Source organism: Zonotrichia leucophrys, chromosome 12 (genome assembly GCF_028769735.1).
Source record: "Zonotrichia leucophrys gambelii isolate GWCS_2022_RI chromosome 12, RI_Zleu_2.0, whole genome shotgun sequence".
Classification (NCBI taxonomy): Eukaryota; Metazoa; Chordata; class Aves; order Passeriformes; family Passerellidae; genus Zonotrichia; species Zonotrichia leucophrys.
In genome coordinates this window covers 9012963-9031180 of record NC_088182.1, presented here as the reverse complement: position 1 = coordinate 9031180, position 18218 = coordinate 9012963, and the positions used below count along the sequence as shown (strand labels likewise).

General features: G+C 60.3%; 3 protein-coding genes across 4 annotated transcripts; 2 read left to right on the top strand and 1 right to left on the bottom strand.

The window, feature by feature from the left end:
- Positions 1–447: 447 nt before the first annotated feature.
- Positions 448–12445, top strand: BRPF1 (bromodomain and PHD finger containing 1). 2 transcript variants are annotated; one of them, XM_064724163.1, is made up of 13 exons: positions 448–1217; positions 2105–3064; positions 5307–5463; positions 6533–6664; positions 7001–7129; positions 8087–8399; positions 8879–9190; positions 10151–10438; positions 10528–10675; positions 11199–11335; positions 11438–11556; positions 11663–11817; positions 11903–12445. In XM_064724163.1, exons 1-13 carry the CDS (start codon positions 622–624, stop codon positions 12084–12086), a joined length of 3630 nt encoding a protein of 1209 aa, XP_064580233.1. In that variant the 5' UTR covers positions 448–621; the 3' UTR covers positions 12087–12445. The 2 variants fall into 2 exon arrangements, with proteins under 2 accessions (XP_064580233.1, XP_064580232.1); XM_064724162.1 differs by having other exon boundaries at positions 8876–9190.
- A 109-nt stretch (positions 12446–12554) lies between these two features.
- OGG1 (8-oxoguanine DNA glycosylase) lies at positions 12555–14370 on the top strand. The gene is made up of 7 exons (XM_064724176.1): positions 12555–12845; positions 12928–13214; positions 13291–13470; positions 13556–13734; positions 13809–13950; positions 14043–14092; positions 14167–14370. The coding sequence occupies exons 1-7, from the start codon at positions 12736–12738 to the stop codon at positions 14227–14229; spliced, it is 1011 nt and encodes a 336-aa protein (XP_064580246.1). The 5' UTR covers positions 12555–12735; the 3' UTR covers positions 14230–14370.
- Positions 14371–14454: 84 nt separating this feature from the next.
- Positions 14455–18074, bottom strand: CAMK1 (calcium/calmodulin dependent protein kinase I). The gene is made up of 12 exons (XM_064724175.1): positions 18010–18074; positions 17471–17584; positions 16625–16756; positions 16327–16401; positions 16120–16258; positions 15899–16025; positions 15730–15805; positions 15517–15629; positions 15335–15413; positions 15150–15237; positions 14942–15068; positions 14455–14865 (listed from the first exon to the last, which is right to left on the bottom strand). The coding sequence occupies exons 2-12, from the start codon at positions 17554–17556 to the stop codon at positions 14810–14812; spliced, it is 1098 nt and encodes a 365-aa protein (XP_064580245.1). The 5' UTR covers positions 17557–17584; positions 18010–18074; the 3' UTR covers positions 14455–14809.
- Positions 18075–18218: the final 144 nt, after the last annotated feature.

The window sequence follows — 18218 nt, the reverse complement described above, 5'->3', positions numbered from 1 at the left end:
AGGGAGCCGAAGGTACCGGGCGGCGTGTAGCCGCGCCGGAGGAATCGGGAGGACCTTGAAAATTGGGGTGACCTGGGGGAAGGAGGGGTCCGGAGGGACCGGGAGGACCGAAAGGGTGAGGGGGGCTCGGGGGGTCGGGCTGGGGCGGGGCCGGGCGGTGGCAGCGGGGTCTGTGATTCGAGGCGGCAGATTCGTCACCGTCATCGCGGCGCGACTCGGCCCGCTCCCGCCGTTCCCACGTGGCCTCCCCGCGCTATCATCGCTGCCGCCGCCGCCTTCCCCGTCCCCTCCGTCTTCGCTGCCTCCGGTCCCGCCCGGTGCTGCTGCCCGGCGGTGCCGTGGCGAAAGTGCGGTTGCTAAGGGCGGCGCGGCGCTTTACCCAGGGCCGCCCCGCGCCAGGCGCCGCCGCAGCTCCATTGTTGGGGCCGGCCCGGGCCCGCCGCCGCCGCCGCCGCCGCCCATGGAGCCGCCCGCCCGCTGAGCGCGGCCCCGCGCCGGGGAGCGCCGCCGCAGGGAAGGAGCGGGCAGCGGGGAGCCAGGCCAGGGCGGCCGGGGCCCGGGGAGGGGGCGGCGGGGCGGGGGGCCCGGCCCGGCCCGGCCTCGGCCCCCCGCGGCCCCGCCATGGGTGTAGACTTCGACGTGAAGACCTTCTGCCACAACCTGCGGGCCACCAAGCCGCCCTACGAGTGCCCGGTGGGCACCTGCCGCAAGATCTACAAGAGCTACAGCGGGATCGAGTACCACCTGTACCACTATGACCACGACAACCCGCCCCTGCCCCAGCACACCCCCCTGCGCAAGCACAAGAAGAAGGGGCGCCAGGCCCGCGCCGCCAACAAGCAGTCGCCCAGCCCCTCCGAGACCTCCCAGTCGCCCGGCCGAGAGGTGATGACCTACGCCCAGGCCCAGCGCATGGTGGAGGTGGACCTGCACGGCCGCGTCCACCGCATCAGCATCTTCGATAATCTCGACGTGGTGTCCGAGGACGAGGATGTTCCCGAGGAGGTGCCCGAGAATGGGAGCAATAAGGAGAACACGGAGACGCAGAGCGTCCCGCCCAAATCTGGGAAGCACAAGAACAAGGAGAAGCGCAAGGACTCCAACCATCATCACCACAACGCCTCGGCCAGCACTACCCCCAAGCTGCCCGAGGTGGTGTACCGAGAGCTGGAGCAGGACACCCCCGATGCCCCGCCTCGTCCCACTTCGTACTACAGGTATTGTCCGTGGCTGGGTGCAAGGAGACTCCTAGGCTTGTGCCCTGGGTTTGGAGGTGGAATTGGCCCCCCTCCGTTCGAGTGGCTTGCCTGTGGCTCCTGGAAATGGGCTTTGTCTGCCTCTTCCAGGTCTCACAGAAGTGGCTGTTCCATGGCTTCAGGCTCCTTGGGCTCTGCCTGGTGTCACATCACAGTTCTGAGAGGTCTGTGAATCTACAGAGCTCTCAGTTGCTGCTTAGCTCATTGCCAGCAGTTTGATTGCTGTGCTCTTTCCTTGCTGGAACAGCACTTAAATCAAAACAAAACCCAGTGTGTCCTTTTGCCTCTCAGTCTCTCTTTGGAGGTATGCTGAGATATTTTCAGAGCCCATCAGCACCAAGGTGTGCCCCTGTAGGAGCTGTCTGTGGCCATACTTCTTAATTGTTTTCTTACAGTACTTTGTGAGAGATTTGGTGGATGCAGTGGCCCCAGTTAATACCTCAGGCAGGAGTTAACAGAGCCCCATAACGGGAATTACTGAAATGCACCTCCATGCATGGTTACCATGTCTTGGTTGTGAGGCTGCTGCCTCCAGAGCACTGGCACTTGCGGGGTGGCCCATGCAGGCCCCTTCCTTGCACTGATGAGTCTCCAAGGCCTGACCTTGCTCTTTAGACCAGTTTTGTTTTGTTTTGTCTCCAAGTTGCTGTTGTGCCGCTGTGCTAGTCAGGGTGCAGTAGCACCTTCTGCTTCTGCACATTCCTGCCTTGTCCCTGTTTCTTTATTTTGGCTTATGGCTCAGCTGGAGCATTTGAACATTCCCTCAATCACAGACAAATCCTGGAGTTGGGGCTCAGCAGCTCCAAACATGTCAAACATGGCCTTACTTTCCCATGCTGTCCTTCCAGGTACATTGAGAAGTCGGCAGAGGAGCTGGATGAGGAGGTGGAGTATGACATGGACGAGGAGGATTACATCTGGCTGGACATCATGAACGAGAGGCGGAAGAACGAAGGCGTGAGTCCTATTCCCCAGGAGATCTTCGAGTACCTGATGGACCGCCTAGAGAAGGAGTCCTACTTCGAGAGCCACAACAAGGGGGACCCAAACGCCTTGGTGGATGAGGACGCCGTCTGCTGCATCTGCAACGACGGGGAGTGTCAGAACAGCAACGTCATCCTCTTCTGCGACATGTGCAACCTGGCTGTGCACCAGGAGTGCTATGGGGTGCCCTACATCCCCGAGGGACAGTGGCTCTGCAGACGGTGCCTGCAGTCACCCTCGCGCGCCGTGGACTGCGCCCTCTGCCCAAACAAGGGGGGGGCCTTCAAGCAGACGGACGATGGGCGCTGGGCACACGTGGTCTGTGCCCTCTGGATCCCCGAGGTGTGCTTTGCCAACACCGTCTTCCTGGAGCCCATCGACAGCATCGAGCACATCCCGCCCGCACGCTGGAAGCTGACCTGTTACATTTGCAAGCAGCGTGGCTCTGGGGCTTGCATCCAGTGTCACAAAGCCAATTGCTACACTGCCTTCCATGTCACCTGTGCCCAGCAGGCCGGGCTGTACATGAAGATGGAGCCCGTCAGGGAGACGGGTGCCAATGGTACCTCCTTCAGTGTGCGCAAAACCGCCTACTGCGACATCCACACGCCGCCAGGCTCCGTGCGCAGGCTGCCCGCCCTCTCCCACAGTGAGGGGGAGGAGGAGGATGAGGAGGAAGAGGAGGAGGGGAAGGGCTGGAGTTCTGAGAAAGTCAAAAAAGCAAAGGCCAAGTCTAGGATCAAGATGAAGAAGGCACGGAAGATCCTGGCAGAGAAACGAGCTGCAGCACCTGTGGTTTCCGTGCCCTGCATCCCCCCTCACAGGTACGACCTGCTGCCCCCTCTGGACTGGGGAGAAATTTCTTCTTCATGTTTTGTGTCCTGCTTCCCATGTGGGCATTATCCTATTCCCCTCCCTAGCTTTTGTGCAGGTACTTCTCACTTTGTGGCCACAGAGGGCTGTGGTGGTTTCCTCTGAGAGTCCTGCAGAGAGGCAGGGCCATGCACTGCCCTGCAAAGGTGTCTGGGCCCTCGGCATGGCAGGAAATAGCTGCTGTTAGTTTAACAGTAGAGAGTGAACTTGGCCGGATGTGTCAAGAAGCAGCTGGAGGTTCCCAGCACTCCTTTCCTGTTGCGCTGACCTCAGGCACTGGAGTAAACGAGGCGGGAAGGAGGAGGGAACTGCTCTCCTTTCTGCTGAGGTCTGTTTTCTCCTGAGGCTGTGTCAGGCAGAAGACAGAAGTGTGGGAGTGATTCAGGCCTGGGAAACGGGCTAATCCCAGGGTTATTTTGGCTCTGGAGCAGAGAGGTTTGGGGTCGGGATCCCTGTGCTCTGCTGAGCAGAACTCATCCATCCCAGCAGCCACGTACTCCTTGCTGGGCTTCCTCAGTGCTCTCTGCCAGGCACAGCAGCTGCTGCTCCCTTTCAGCGCTGCCTGTTGGAGCAGGGCCGGGCAGCCACGGGTGCTGAAAGCTGTCTGTGAGGAGGGGTGGCTGGAGAGCACCAGGATCCTGCCTGCCAAGGAACACCACGGTCCTAAAGCTGACTCCCCAGTGTGAGGCCTCACGAGGGGTTATGTTTCTGTCACATTCCAAACCTGTGGTTTCATGGGAAGGTGCAAACACCCTCTAGTTACAGTTGCAACTGCTTTGTGCCTTGCTCTTGTTAGATTGTTGGGCTGGCGTGGAAATCCCAAAACAAGAGCATCTAAGAGCCTTGCCAGAATTTGTCAGTGTTTATAACTCTGGATGTCCTCAGCGGCCTGTAAAAGCACATAAGGGCATCCTAGGATGTTTTTGAACCTCATTGTCACCCTGCAGCAGGCAACACAGTTGAGCACAGGCTGGGCATGGAGCATTTGCCTTTGTGGTGGTGAGCCACCAATCCTGAGCTGGTGAGCTCCTGCAGCAGGAGCTGTGGGGGGCTGTGACCATGGGACACTGTCAAGACTCTTAGACCCTCAAGACTCTTAGACCCTCAAGACTTCTTTCCTGTGCACTTGGATAGGAGCCCATGGAAGCCATGGGTTATGCTCTCTGTGCAGCATTCTGGTGTCTTGGGGAGACAGGTCTGCCACAAGGCTGCTAGCTTTTTACCATGGTCTGTTTGTGTCCCAGACTTATGTTTTTGCTCATTCAGGGCTTGCTCCATAGCAAGAGCCTTTTTTTCTTATGTTGTGGACATGTTGGCAGTTTGTAGGGTCTCGCTGCTATTGCGTTCACAGTGAAAGTACACTGAGCTAGAATCCTGTTGGGATTAATTATTCTTCAGGGGCTGTTGCCAGAATGCCACGTCTTCCTGTGGGAGCTGTGCTTGGCCAGTGATGGCATATGAGGCTGCTGTCCCCAGTCTCTTCAGCTGAGGCTGATGCAGGTTGGGTCATCCTTTGGGAAAAGCAGTCCCTGGGAGGTGGGCAGATGCTGAGGGTTCATCCCTTTGTCACTCTACTAGCAGGGCATCTCTGTCCTTCTCTGCTGAACAAGGCTGTCCCAGCCCCTCCGGACTATCTGCTGTGGTAGAAAGTAAGCAATCCCTTTTGTGGTGTTCTGGGCTGTTCGGGATAGTCTTGGATGGGACGTCTGTTGTACTCATGTGTCCTGCTCCCTCCTCGTGCTTTGCCAGGGTTTGAGTTTCTCTGGTAGCATTTGGCCAGACCCCCCTGTCACAGCAAGTGGCCCTCAGCCAGTTAAATAATGGTTTTGGGGTAGTAGCACCATAACACTCATGGTCTCAGGGACCATGGGAGCTGTTAAAGATCCAGCACCCAGTGTGGCTGGCTTGCACCCCAACCTGCCCCAGGCTTTGCCTGAAAGTTGACAGGAAGTAGAAAGGAAAAGTGTGTTATGGAGAGGCAAGGCTGCAGATTTCCTGGCATCCTCTGTTGTGCCTAGGCTGTGTGACTTGGTGTTACAGGAAGTCCTGCCATATAAAAGGATGTTCTCTCCTTGAAGAACTTCTCAGCTCTGCTGGGATGGACTTGCTGATACTTGTCCCTAGCTGGGGCTTCTCCTGTAGCAGCCAGGCTTGATTTGTTGATGGACTCTGTGGTTCTTCTCCTTTCCTCAGGCTCAGTAAGATTACAAACCGTTTAACCATCCAGAGGAAGAGCCAGTTCATGCAGAGGCTGCACAGCTACTGGACTCTGAAGAGACAGTCCCGCAACGGTGTCCCCCTGCTCCGCCGCCTGCAGACACACCTGCAGTCACAGAGAAACTGCGACCAGGTAAGGGCTGCCTGGTGGGGCTGCAGGGAACCTGGCTGTGTGCATGCTTCCTGCGCCTTTGGAGCTGTGGGCTTGGAGCCTTTGCTGCATGCAATGCCTGCAGGTGCAGAATGGGGGTCAGGGGTATGAGCTTTCAGACGAGGGAAGGGCAGCCCCAGCTGCTTTTGCTGCTTCACCTTCTCCTCCGCTCTCAGTGTTCAGAGAATTGCCAGGCAGCGACGCCACTGGCAGCCTGCCACACGAAGGGAATCCTGCCCTCTCAAGCTGCCACGCTGAAGGTATTTCCTTTCTTGTGCCTGCATTTAGCCAGTAGTGATGGCAAACCTGTCAGAAATGGCTCTAATATGAGGCCACTGTGCCAGGCAGTGTTGAGAGAGATGACCAGGGATCTCTAGAAACAGTCTGGACTGAACCAAGGCCTCTCTTGTAGCTTCTGGTACTGCTCCAGGAGTGCTCCTTCTGGGTGCTGCTTCCAGCCCACAGTCAGCACTTCACAGATGTGAAATCTGGTGCCAGAGAGGAAGATTTTTTCTTCTGGCTCCCATCTGAGCTGTAAATCTTTCTGAGCCCTCTGATGACTGTGACTGGGCAGGGTTTTCTCCTACCTTTGTCTGCTCTTATTATTTTTGCTGGAGAAGAGTTGAGGCTGCTTCTGCTCAGTTTTGGCTATGGCAGGATAAAAGCTGTAATATTTTTGGTGCTCCAAAAATGAAAGCAAGTAGAGCTGTTGTTCCCTTTTTGAGCTGTTGCACTTTGTCAGAGCTGTGAGCAGTAGCACAGACCTCTTGGGCAGCTGCAGGCAGTCAGTTGGTCATGTTAGGAAGAGTGTTTCTAGAGTCTGAGGATGTTCACCTCCTGACATCCTAAGGCTTGATGACCAAGAGGCAGGTATTTAGCTCTTGCCAGAAGGTGAGACTGAATCACCTGCCTAGGTTACAAGAAAGGAGCTGTGACCTTTGCTGCATCAGCAGGTGGTTCCCTTTGCCAGAGAAGAGCCCCAGCACACAGTCAGGAAGGTGGAGATGGGAGCACATCTTCTATCAGCTCATGGTCTCTGATGTTCCCACAGAGAGACACTGAGGATAAGAACTGGGCCCTGAAGGAACAGCTGAAGTCATGGCAGCGCCTGCGCCATGACCTCGAGCGTGCGCGCTTGCTGGTGGAGCTGATACGCAAGCGGGAGAAGCTCAAGAGAGAGACGGTAACGACTGCCCCTCCTTGGGGAGAGGCTGGGGTGGGCGTCAGCAGGGGCTCCTTAGGGTGCTCAGGTGTGCCGGGGTCCCCTCGGCTGTGCTGCGCTCTGCTCCGATGGCTCCGAGCAAAGGTGGCTGCTCTGCAAGGCACAGGTGGGACGCACAGGTGCTGGAGCCGCTGTTTCACCTCTGCTCCCAGAAACGGGGCTGAGGGGCGCTCCCTACCCTCAGCAAGGAGAGGAGAGGGGTTGCTGTCCTGCAGGGCTGCACTGCTGCTCCCTGGGGACAGTCATCACTGCCTGGCTAGGGCCAGGGGCTCAGCCCCGCTCTGTTCTTTGTTTCAGATCAAAGTGCAGCAGGTGGCACTGGAAATGCAGCTGACCCCCTTCCTCATCCTCCTCCGCAAGACGCTTGAGCAGCTGCAGGAGAAAGACACGGGCAACATCTTCAGTGAGCCGGTCCCTCTGTCTGAGGTAACAGAAAACTACGAAGTAAGAACCCCCTCCCCAGATTTCTACTTCACTCAAACTTGCCCCTTGCTCATGCCAAGGGCTGTCCAGGGTGTGTTCTGGTCCAGAAGAACCGTGAGCAGCCTGGTGCTGGCTCATGGCAGCATCACTCGCTCACCAGAGGGGGTGTGCAGCAGTGCCCCTCCTGGGTGAGCCAAATGCAGAACAGCTGAGTTGGTGACAGCTGGGGCACAGCACTTGACTCTTCCTCTGTGTGTGTTACTGGTGACACCCCAGGGTCTGTGAGCAGTTGGGGATTCCCACTGGGGAAGGCAAAGTGCCAGCCCTTAGCAGTCATTGTGCTCTTACCTGTCCTCTTGTGAAGGCCTCTGCTAGATGACTGAGCACAGCACAGAGATGGGTTTGACCCTTAGACTGTCACTGCTGCAGGCAGGAGAGAGAATTCCTGAGACTGTCACTGAGTCCCTGCCTGGGAGCATGGCAAAAGTCCACATGGTCTCTGCAAGGTTCTGGCAGCAGGTCAGCATGGAGGTATCTTAGCAGATGGGGAGGAAGGCTGCACCATCTCACTTGCCACCTGGATGGCTCTGTTTTACCTTTCTGCACTCACCTTCACCCCTGGGGCTGCACTTGCAGCACCCTCTCCAGGGAATAACATGTAGCATACTGGATCCCAGCTGCCTGCAGGCAGGAGTTGAGGACAGGATGCTGGCATGTGTGCTGGAGCTGTAAAAATGCTTCGGAGTGCATATCCGCTCTAACAGGTTGAGCACAGCACATGGGCTTCCTAGTCCGGAGGCGTTGCTGTTCCTCAAGCTGCAAAAGCAGACGGCATTCCCCGATGTGCATTTGGGCAGAGCACAGGGAGTGATACCTGATTCCTCTAACAACTGTTTTTTTGGAGCAGGTACTGCTAACTGTGGCTCCTGGGCTCGTAACTCTGGCTCTTTCCTCATGCAGGTCCCAGACTACCTGGATCACATCAAGAAGCCAATGGATTTTCAGACAATGAAGCAAAATCTAGAAGCTTATCGCTATCTGAATTTCGATGACTTTGAGGAGGATTTCAACCTGATCATTAACAACTGTTTGAAATACAATGCCAAAGACACGATCTTCTACCGGGCAGCCATCCGCCTGCGGGAGCAGGGAGGTGCCGTGCTGCGGCAGGCTCGCCGGCAGGCAGAGAAGATGGGCATTGACTTCGAGACAGGCATGCACTTCCCCCACTGTGTCACAGTGGAAGAGGCTCAGATCCAAGACATTGAGGACGGTGGGTACTCGGTCCCTGCCCTGGGGTAAGAGGGCTACTAAAAGGTAAAGCCTGGGCAGAGTCAAGGCACCCAAGAGTCTGAGCTGCCTTTTCTGGGAGGTTAAGTTGAATGTTGGGCTATGTGTCCCCACTCCTGGAGACCTGGTGGTTTTGCTAGCCAGGTACTTATCAGCCCCATTAGGTTGGTTCTAGGCAGTGTGTCCTTTCTTTCCTGTTGCATCCTTGTTCCAGACAAAGTGAACCCCAGTATTCCCCACACTGCTGATTAGCCTGCATTCTCCAGTAGTCCCACGTGCCTGAGGTCCCACAGAGCTCCTTCTCTTGGTCTTCTAGGATAACCTCCCTAAAGGGCTGGGTGGCATGCCAGCTCCTTCTCCCCTGCAGGAAACCTTGATTGCCTCATGCCCTTTCAGGCAGAGGAGCTCCACTGGAGTTAGTGATTTCTTTCATCCATCTGCTCCTCTTTGTTTCCCCAGAAGATGTGCGGCTGCTGCTCTCAGAGAATCAGAAGCACCTGCCATTGGAGGAGCAGCTGAAGATCCTGCTGGAGCGGCTGGACGAGGTCAACGCCGGCAAGCAGAGCATTGGACGGTCCCGCCGGGCCAAGATGATCAAGAAGGAGATCACAGTGCTGCGGCGGAAGCTCGCTCACCCGCGGGACCTGGGCCGGGAGGGGCTGGAGCGGCACAGCTCCTCTGCCAGGGGAGTGCTGCAGTCCCACAACCCCTGCGAGAAGGACCTGCAGACAGACAGTGCTGCAGAGGAGAGCAGCAGCCAGGAGACTGGCAAAGGTAATACTCCCTCCAGAACTGCCAGTCTGAGGAGCCATGGAGAGCTGCCTCTGGACAGGCCTGTCTGCGGAGAGGCTGCCCTGGCAGGTGCCTCCTTAGGCAGGAGGACTGTGGGCAGCTCCCCACACACACCTCACTCTTCACTCCTCCATGGGAATGAGGCAGGTGGCCTCTTGTGGGACAGTCCCTTATCCCACATCCCCCTGTGGGGACTCCTCCTTGCCTGTAGTGCCTCCCATAGGGGCGAGTGCTGAGTGTGATGTCTGTGTCTCCCTGGGCTCCCTCCCAGCATGCTCATTGGATAGTTTGTGGTGAGCTGTGCCAGCTAAGCAGGGGGGATTGGATGAAGGAGGCCACGTCCTGTGTCTGGAATAGCCACAGCCTGATGTGTTTGCCCTTGGGGAGGGTTGGCAGGTTGTTGGTGTTCACATCTGTGGTCAGCAGTCACCTGTTGAATTCATCTCTTTGTCAGTCAAGGCTGCTGTTCCAGAGATCACAGTTCCAGCTGTGTGGTGTGGGGCATGAGGTGGATTGTTTCCTTCTGATAGGACCTACCAGCTTGGCCACATTGCCTGGTTTCTAGGGGCATTATGGAGCAGGCTGCCTTCAGTGTCCCTTCCTGCCAGAGGGCATGGGAGGGAGTTGAAGCAGCAGCGATTGCTGACCTCCAGCTGCTCTCCCAGGGCTGAGAGTCAAACAGGCCAGCTGCCAGCTCCCTGGATGGAGATGGTGAGCTGGGCTCTGTGGGGAGCACAGCAAAAGCAGAGCTACCATGTGTCACTGGGCATTTGTCACCTCTGCATCCCAGTCCTGTCATCTAATCATGGAAAAAGCAGGTTCTTCCTACAGTGAGGGAGGGTCTTCTGAGATAATGTTCCCCAGAAACAAAGCTGTTTCGTGATACCACTGCTATGCAGTCCCTGCCATCAGGGCTGCATCTGACACCTTCTCCTTCTTCAGGTCTGGGTCCCAATTCTTCTTCTACCCCAGCTCACGAAGTTGGCAGGAGGACCTCTGTGCTCTTCTCCAAGAAGAACCCTAAAACTGCAGGCCCTCCAAAACGTCCAGGACGCCCCCCAAAGAATCGAGACAGCCAGATCCCTCCTGGGCATGGGAGCAGCCCCATTGGGCCCCCCCAGCTCCCAATAATGGGGTCCTCCCAGCGGCAGAGGAAGCGAGGGCGGAGCCCGCGGCCCAGCTCCAGCTCTGACAGTGACAGTGACAAATCCACAGAGGACGCTACCATGGGTGAGTGCAGCTGGGCACCTGTGCTCCCACTGGCAGCACATGGCAGGCTCTGGTGCAGTGGTAATGCTCTTTGTTGGGGTGTTTTTCAGACCTGCCAGCCAACGGTTTCAGCAGCGGGAACCAGCCTGTGAAGAAGAGCTTCCTGGTGTACCGCAATGACTGCAATCTTCCCCGGAGCAGCTCCGACTCTGAGTCCAGCAGCAGCAGCAGCAGCAGTGCTGCCTCAGACCGCACCAGGTACTGCCCCTGCTGACAGCAGTGCTGCCCAGGGTGGCAGTGGGCAGCTCTCAGACTTGAGTTTCTGGATGAGCACACCGTTTGGTGGTCCCCATCTTGTTCATCCTGCAGCTCAGCTGCTAATCCCTTAGAGGTCTGTGGAGTTTGTGCCTTTTTTAATGTAAAACCTAAAGGTGCAAATGTGCAGCAGAGGACCAGTAGGAAGCATGAACTAGGGAATTCCTGTTGGCACAGTGGCTGCTCTGTCATTGGCCCTTCCAGCAGCCTCCTGCCTGTGCTTCTAGTTCGGAAGAGGGCACATCTTCTGGTCCTCCTAGGTGGAACTGTGTGAGGGTCTGGCTTGCACCCTGGCAGAAGCACCATCCCACCTTTCTGCCTGCTAGGCTTGCCAAGTCCTTCCCGGTGCCAAGGCTGGCATTTGGAGGCCACAAGCCCTGGTGTCCTACCAGCCTGGCCCTCTGGAAAACAGTTTCTGGAAGCTTAATGTGACTCCTACTGATAGCTCTGCTCCCTGTCTCTGCAGCACAACACCCTCCAAGCAGGGCAGAGGGAAACCCTCCTTCTCCCGAGTGAACTTCCCAGAGGACAGCAGTGAGGACACATCAGGGACAGAGAACGAGTCCTACTCTGTGGGCACGGGACGAGGTGTGGGGCATGGCAGTAAGTAGTGTGGCTGTAGTAAGTACTGTGGCTGCACAGCTGTGTGCCTGGCTGGCACCATCACCTAGGGGACACAGCTGACTGCCCTCTCCTCCTGTACAGTGGTGCGTAAGGGCATGGGCCGAGGCGCAGGGTGGCTGTCTGAGGATGAGGATTCTTCCCTGGATGCCCTGGACCTGGTGTGGGCTAAGTGCAGGGGCTACCCCTCCTACCCGGCGTTGGTGAGTACTGCCTGTGACTGGGGCCTCTGAAACCCATGTCCGCTCCCTGCAGACTGGCTCCTGGGGTCCCTGTTCTCCTCTCAGCCCTCCCCTGCTCGTTTTGCAGATCATTGACCCCAAGATGCCGCGGGAAGGCATGTTCCACCATGGGGTCCCCATCCCCGTGCCCCCCTTGGAGGTGCTGAAGCTGGGGGAGCAGATGACTCAGGAAGCACGCGAGCACCTCTACCTTGTCCTCTTCTTTGACAACAAGCGCACTTGGTAAGGCCAGGGGGCCGAGGGCTTTGGGGGGGGTCCCCAGAGACGATTGTAACCCTCAAACGAGGTGGCCCCCCGCTCTCCACAGGCAGTGGTTGCCCCGGACGAAGCTGGTGCCTCTGGGGGTGAACCAGGACCTGGACAAAGAGAAGATGCTGGAGGGCCGCAAGTCCAACATCCGCAAGTCGGTGCAGATCGCCTACCACCGCGCCATGCAGCACCGCAACAAGGTGCAGGGCGAGCAGAGCAGCGACTCCAGCGAGAGCGACTGAGCCGGTGCCGCCGGCCGCTCCCCCGCCGAATCTCAGGGCAAACGGGGCTCGGTGACCCCCACCCCGTGCAGCTGGCCTGCACCCACGGGGGGCCGGGGGACCGGGAGGGGTGGGGCCGGTCCCCCGTGCCCCCCCCACTCTCCCATTCCCGGTGCCCGCTCCCCCCAGCCCGCCGCTCCCCGGGATGCTGTTCTGGCCGCCGCCGTGCCCCAGGGCGGCCCTCCGCGCCCCGCACCCCCGTGCTGCCCCCACCCCTGGGCCTAGCCCCTGGCCGGCCCCGCGCTCGGACGTTGTTTGTATTTATTTTGAAGGAAGAAAAAAAATCTATTGATTCTTAGAAAATAAACCTCCACTGCGGAGCCGCGGCCGCTGCGGGCGGGGAGGGAGCGGGAGCGGGGCGGGGCGGGCATGTGCGGCGCACCGGCCCCGCTTCCGGCCGCAAGCGGAAGCTGGGGCGGGAGCGGCGGGCGCTCCGCCCGCGCCGGTGTCTCTATGGTGGGGAGTGCGGGGCCGGGTCGGGACGTGCGGGGCCGAGGGCACGGGCTGGGCCGCTGTGGGGAGGTGTGGGGCTGGGCCGGGGCTGTGGGGCAGCTGGAGGCGCAGCGCCGGGCAGTGCCTTGACCCGCCGCCCCCGCGGGCACCGGCCTCCATGAAGCTGCGGGACGCCCCTTCCGCCTGCCCGTCCCTGTGGCGCTGGTTGCCGTGCCCGCCGGCCGAGCTGCGCCTGGACCTGGTGCTCTCCTCGGGACAGAGCTTCCGGTGAGCCGGCCCGGGCGTCTCGGGTGTGCCCCGGCCCAGCTCGGCGCGTCCGAGCCGGCCCCGACCCCCCCGTGTGCGGCAGGTGGTGGGAGAGCAGCCCGGGGGCGTGGACGGGTGTGCTAGGGGGCCGCGTCTGGACACTACGGCAGGATGGGGACCGGCTCTGGTACACGGTGTACGGCGAGGAGGATGAACACGAGGAGGAGGAGGAGCGGGATGGGTGTCCCGCCAAAGCGGCGAAGCTGAACGCCGCAGAGACGGAGCGCATCCTGCGTGACTACTTCCAGCTGGACGTGGGGCTGTCGGCCCTGTACCACGCCTGGGGAGCGGCCGACCCCCTGTTCCGCAAGGTGGCCAATGACTTCCCAGGTGAGGCGGCCCCACAGAGCTACAAGGGATGGCCGTAGCACCTGCTCGGCGTCCCCTCACCGCATCCTGCCTGCAGGGGTGCGGGTGCTGCGGCAGGACCCCGTCGAGTGCCTCTTCTCCTTCATCTGCACCTCCAACAACCACATTTCCCGCATCACTGCCATGATCGAGCGTCTCTGCCAGGCCTTCGGCCGCCGCCTCTGCTGCCTCGATTCCCGGCCCTTCCATGCCTTCCCATCCCTCTCGGCGCTCACAGGTCCACCACCACCTCGCTGCTGCCGCTGTGATATCGCCATGGCCTCGCCTGTGCCCACTCACGTCCCTGTGCTGTGCCCCCCCAGGTGCTGATGCCGAGGCCCGGCTGCGGGCGCTGGGCTTTGGCTACCGGGCCAAGTTTGTCAGCGGCAGTGCGCGGGCCATCGCTGAGGGGCTCGGCCCCGAGGGGCTGTGCCAGCTCCGCTCCGCGCCCTATGCCGCGGCCAGGAGGGTGCTGTGTGCCCTGCCTGGTGTAGGTGCCAAGGTGGGTGCCAGGACGGGGGTGGGACAGGGAGCAGAGAGCAGCACTGGGGGCTGACTGGGTGCTGCTTGTGGCAGGTGGCCGACTGTGTGTGCCTGCTGTCCCTGGACAAGGCGGAGGCGGTGCCTGTGGACACGCACGTCTGGCAAATCGCACGGCAGCGCTATGGCGTGGCGCTGGGCGGCAAGAGCCTCACCCCCCGGGCCTACCAGGAGATCGGTGAGGGCAGGGCTGCGTCCTGATGTGGGACCCTCAAGGATGGTGGATGATACAAGTGTACCCTCACTCTGGTGTTCACCCTCTTTCTGCAGGCGACTTCTTCCGGGAGCTGTGGGGCCCTCGTGCTGGCTGGGCACAGGCAGTGAGTACCCCCCTTCCTGGCACCCTTGTCCCCCCACCCCAAGCTATGCCCACCCCATTATCTCCCCATTTCAGGTCCTGTTCTGTGCTGACCTCCGCAAGGGCCAGAAGCCAGCTGGCAGCCAGCATCAGGCCTGAGAGCTGAGGCTGGGACAGCCATGGGGGTGGGCTCCTCTAGGGACAGCCCAGGAGGAACAGACACTTGAGTGGGACACTGCACCTGCTGCCAGCCTGGGATGGAGGGGTGTGGGCAGCTGCCTGGTGCTTGCCCACTGTGTGCATGGGGGAAGCCGCTGCCCTGGGCAGTGAAGCTGGAGGGGTCAGGGCTGTGTCCAGCTCCCTCAGTGCAGAGCTGAGCCAAGCACCTTTGGCCTCTTGTCTTTATTACAAGCAATAAAATAGAAACATCCATTTGGAAAATTGTCCTTGAACATGCTGGGGTTGGGGATGTGAGACAGTGCCAGGCCAGGCGTGGAGGGAGGGAAGGGGTGTGGGAAGGGGCCTGGGACAAAGCCCCAAGCTGGGGGGCTCTGTGGTGTGCTCTTGCCCCGACACAGAACTCTGCTCTGAGGCTGCAGGGGGGGCAGCTCCACATAACCAGGACAAGCCAAGCAGGGTGCCTGCACACTATCTCCCCTGCTCCTGCACTGCAGAGCCCCCCACCCCACATGGCTGGACCCCCTTGGGCCCCCTTGGAGGCAGCTGTGTGGGGCTGTGCTCAGTCTGGTGGGAGACGCTGAGCTCTGCTTGGGGGTGGGCGCCCACACTCTGACCCTGCAGGGAGGAACAGGGTGAGATCCTGGTGGCAGCTTGAGGGCTCTGGGATGGGGATAGGGGGTTTGGGGCTCACCATTGCTGGTCCCTCCAACCAACGGTTCGCCGGGGCTCGTGGAAGTTGTCTGCCCAGGGATGTCCTGGCTGGTTCCCAGCTGCAGCTTTCTCATGTGCCTCACCACCGCCGTGGCGTTGAAAGCTTGCTACTGACCCCAGTGTCAGCTGGTATGGGGTGCCTGAGGGGCTGCTACACCCCCTAGCACCCACCAGCACCCCACACTCACCTTCCACTTGCTCTTTGCAAAATTCTTCTTGATCTGCTCGCTCACTGACTGGTGGATGTTCTTGTCCAGGGCTGTGTCCCCGGCAATCCTGGAGCAAGAGAGAAGTGAGCCAGGGCACTCCTATCCCATGGCTGCTGTGGGGTGAGCTGGAGAGGGGGGCAGACAGCAATAGGTCTCCCCATTACCAGGGATGCTGCAGGGCTTGCTCACAGGTGAATCGCTTGGCAGGGTCCTTCTCCATCAGGTGCTGGATAAAGTCCTTGGCTGCAACAGAGCATGGAGCAGCTCTGAGTGTCCTCTATTCCTCTGGGTACTGTGAAGCCACACCAGGCTCACAGGCCCCACTGCACTGGTGGTCTCAGCTCACCTGAGTCTGAGATATCATCCCAGTAGGGTGAGTCAAACTCGTACTCTGCCTGCAGGATCTGCTCAAAGAGCTTGGCATCGTTCTCATCATAGAAAGGGGGGTAACCACAGAGCCTAGAGGGGCAGTGGAGAGGGGTTTGCTGGTCCCAGGCAGCCCCAAGGTGCCAGGCCTCCAGGAGGGGAGGGGAGTGGGAGTGGGAGTGGGGATACATACAGGATGTAGGCGATGACTCCGATGGACCAGCAATCCACTGCTTTGCTGTAGGGCTTCTGTGCTAGCACCTCAGGGGCTGAGGGGAAGGTAGCGGTGAGGGGGGACCCCAACCTGTGTGGGGATCCCAACTCCACAGATAGGGTGGTGGCAGCCCATGGCAGGCACTCACCCACATAGCCAGGGGTGCCACAGGCTGTGGACATGACACTGCCACAGCCCTCGATCTTGGACAGCCCGAAGTCGCTGATCATGATCTTGGAGTCCTCATCCATGCTGTAATAGAGCAGGTTCTCGGGCTGTGAGGAGAGGAGGGCAGAGGGAGGGGTGACACTGGGGTCTCCTGCTGCCTGGTGCCATGACAGTGCTGTGTGTTCCCCCTCAGCTGCTCACCTTCAGGTCACGGTGGACGATGCCCATGTCGTGCAGGTATTTGACGGCGTCGAGGATCTGCCGGATCAGGGCGCTGGCGTCGCGCTCCGTGTAGAAACCCTTCTCCACAATGCGGTCAAAGAGCTCCCCCCCCGAGACCCTGCAGGGATGGGCAGCACCTGTCAGCACGGCCCCCCCGCCCCTCAGGAGCCCCACAACGTCACTCACAGCTGCATGATGAGGTAGAGGTGGGTGCCACTCTCGTAGATGTCATCCAAGGCCACGATATTGGGGTGCTTGATTCTGCAGGGGGAGGCACAGGGGGTGGTGAGAGGGCACCGGGCTGCCCCCACGCCAGCCCCCAGGGGACAGGGAGCAGCCAGGCTCCGTGCCGCAGGTCATCACGCGCCGCTGGCTATTTTGGGCACTGGCAATAACACGCAGCAATGAGTGCTGGCACTGGGGGGCTGTGCCGGGTGGGGGGCACAGAGTGAAACCCCCACCCCGGTGCTGGGACGGCCCCTACTTGTGGAGGACGGCAATCTCGTTCTCAATGCTGGTCTCCTTTCCCTCCAGCGCCTTCTTGGCAATGCACTTGATGGCCACGAGCTTCCGCGTCGCCTTCTCCTCCGCCAGGACCACCTCGGAGAAGGCCCCCCTGGGGGGGTGAGGGATGAGCAGGGCACGGCAGCCACAGCCAGAGCAGAGCTGCCGATGCCGCCGTGCCACGATTGTCATGGCGACAGGCAGAAAGTCCAGCTATTTATAGGAGAAAAGCAAGCAGGAGCGGCTGGCTGGGATGGCCGGACATGGGCCCTGCCAGCGATAGGATGCCTGGAACCCTCCGCCCTCCCAGGGTGGCTGCACCATCCCCAAATCAGGCAGGGTAAGGCTGTGGTGTTGCCGAGGTCGAGCTGTGCTGGGGCTGAGCCCCCATGTAGGCTGCAGCATTCCTCTGCTGTGCCACCCTGGAGCACCCAGGGACACCCAGGAGCCAGCCAGAGCTGTTGGCAGTGCCCAGGTGGGGAAGAGACAGGAGGGACAGGCACTGTGTTCGCGCTGTGCTGGGCTCTAAGCCCTGACATAATTAACCTGCTAATCCAGCCTAAGAGCCTTACCATGCCGTGGGCACTGCCAGGAACCCCTCTGCCAGCCAGGGGACCACCCTCAGGTATCCTCAGCACAGCCCAGGAACCAGCCAGTGCCAGAGGGACGTGGCACCTGTGCCCCACAGCATGTCCCCTCAAATGCAAGTCCCACCTTGGGCAAGGATTTCAGCTGGTTCCATATGGAGGACTGGGCAAAACCTGAGGGGCCAGACCCATCACCACAAGTCACTGTCACTGGCGTGTCACCCCAGTCTGCAACTCACGTGCCCAGGACATCTCGGAAATCATAGATCCGCTGAATATCCTCGATCCTCTTCTTCCAGCTGGGCCCATCCTGCCCCAGCGGCATGGTGCCCTGTAGGGCCACCCACTCCCACCTGTGACACGAGTGGGGACAGGCTGTCAGCGTGCTGGGATGGCATGGGGACACGGGCATGACAGGGTGCTACGGGGCGGTGGTTGTCATCCCGGGAAGATGGGAACAAGCTGTGCGACGCAGGAGTTTTGGCGTAGATTGTCCCAGTGGGGGAACGCGCTGGGACCCTCCCGATGCCCGCCCATGGGCGGGTGCGGGGCGGGCAGGCAACGGGAGGGCTCCAGACACACGCGTAGGTGCCCGGGGGGTCCCCCCCGCCATTCCCCGCGCCCGCCAGCCGGCACAGCGGCGGCGGGCGGGACACGCGTGGGAGCAGAGCTGCGTGGCGCGGGTGATGCGCAGCTCCGCCGCCGCTACTCAGTGTCCCGCGTGGGCACGACCTCCTCCGCGCGTGGGCACGCCGCCCCCGCCCCGGCCCGCCCTTACCGACGGCCCCGGCCCCGGGCCCCGCGGCGGAGCAGCGGCGACTCCTCCCGGCGCGGCGCCGCCGGACAGCGCTGACGTCACGGTGAGGGCGGGCAGACGCGGCCGCTGCCAATGGGAGGGGGCGGCTCGGCCGCGGTAGGGGAGGGGGGGGGACACGCGTGACCGCGGGCGCGCGTGGACACGCGGGAAAAGCGCGGGGAGGGCGGCGG

Coding starts and splice junctions, on each gene's coding strand:
- BRPF1 (XM_064724162.1), top strand. CDS start 622: ATGGGTGTAGACTTCGACGTGAAGACCTTCTGCCACAACCTGCGGGCC. Junction 8,400..8,875: donor GATCCAAGACATTGAGGACG/GTGGGTACTCGG, acceptor TTGTTTCCCCAG/AAGATGTGCGGCTGCTGCTC. Junction 11,557..11,662: donor ACCCCTCCTACCCGGCGTTG/GTGAGTACTGCC, acceptor CTCGTTTTGCAG/ATCATTGACCCCAAGATGCC.
- OGG1 (XM_064724176.1), top strand. CDS start 12,736: ATGAAGCTGCGGGACGCCCCTTCCGCCTGCCCGTCCCTGTGGCGCTGG. Junction 13,951..14,042: donor CCGGGCCTACCAGGAGATCG/GTGAGGGCAGGG, acceptor CTCTTTCTGCAG/GCGACTTCTTCCGGGAGCTG. Junction 14,093..14,166: donor GTGCTGGCTGGGCACAGGCA/GTGAGTACCCCC, acceptor TCCCCATTTCAG/GTCCTGTTCTGTGCTGACCT.
- CAMK1 (XM_064724175.1), bottom strand. CDS start 17,556: ATGCCGCTGGGGCAGGATGGGCCCAGCTGGAAGAAGAGGATCGAGGAT. Junction 16,757..17,470: donor TTCCGAGATGTCCTGGGCAC/GTGAGTTGCAGA, acceptor TCACCCCCCCAG/GGGGGCCTTCTCCGAGGTGG. Junction 14,866..14,941: donor GGTTGGAGGGACCAGCAATG/GTGAGCCCCAAA, acceptor TCCTCCCTGCAG/GGTCAGAGTGTGGGCGCCCA.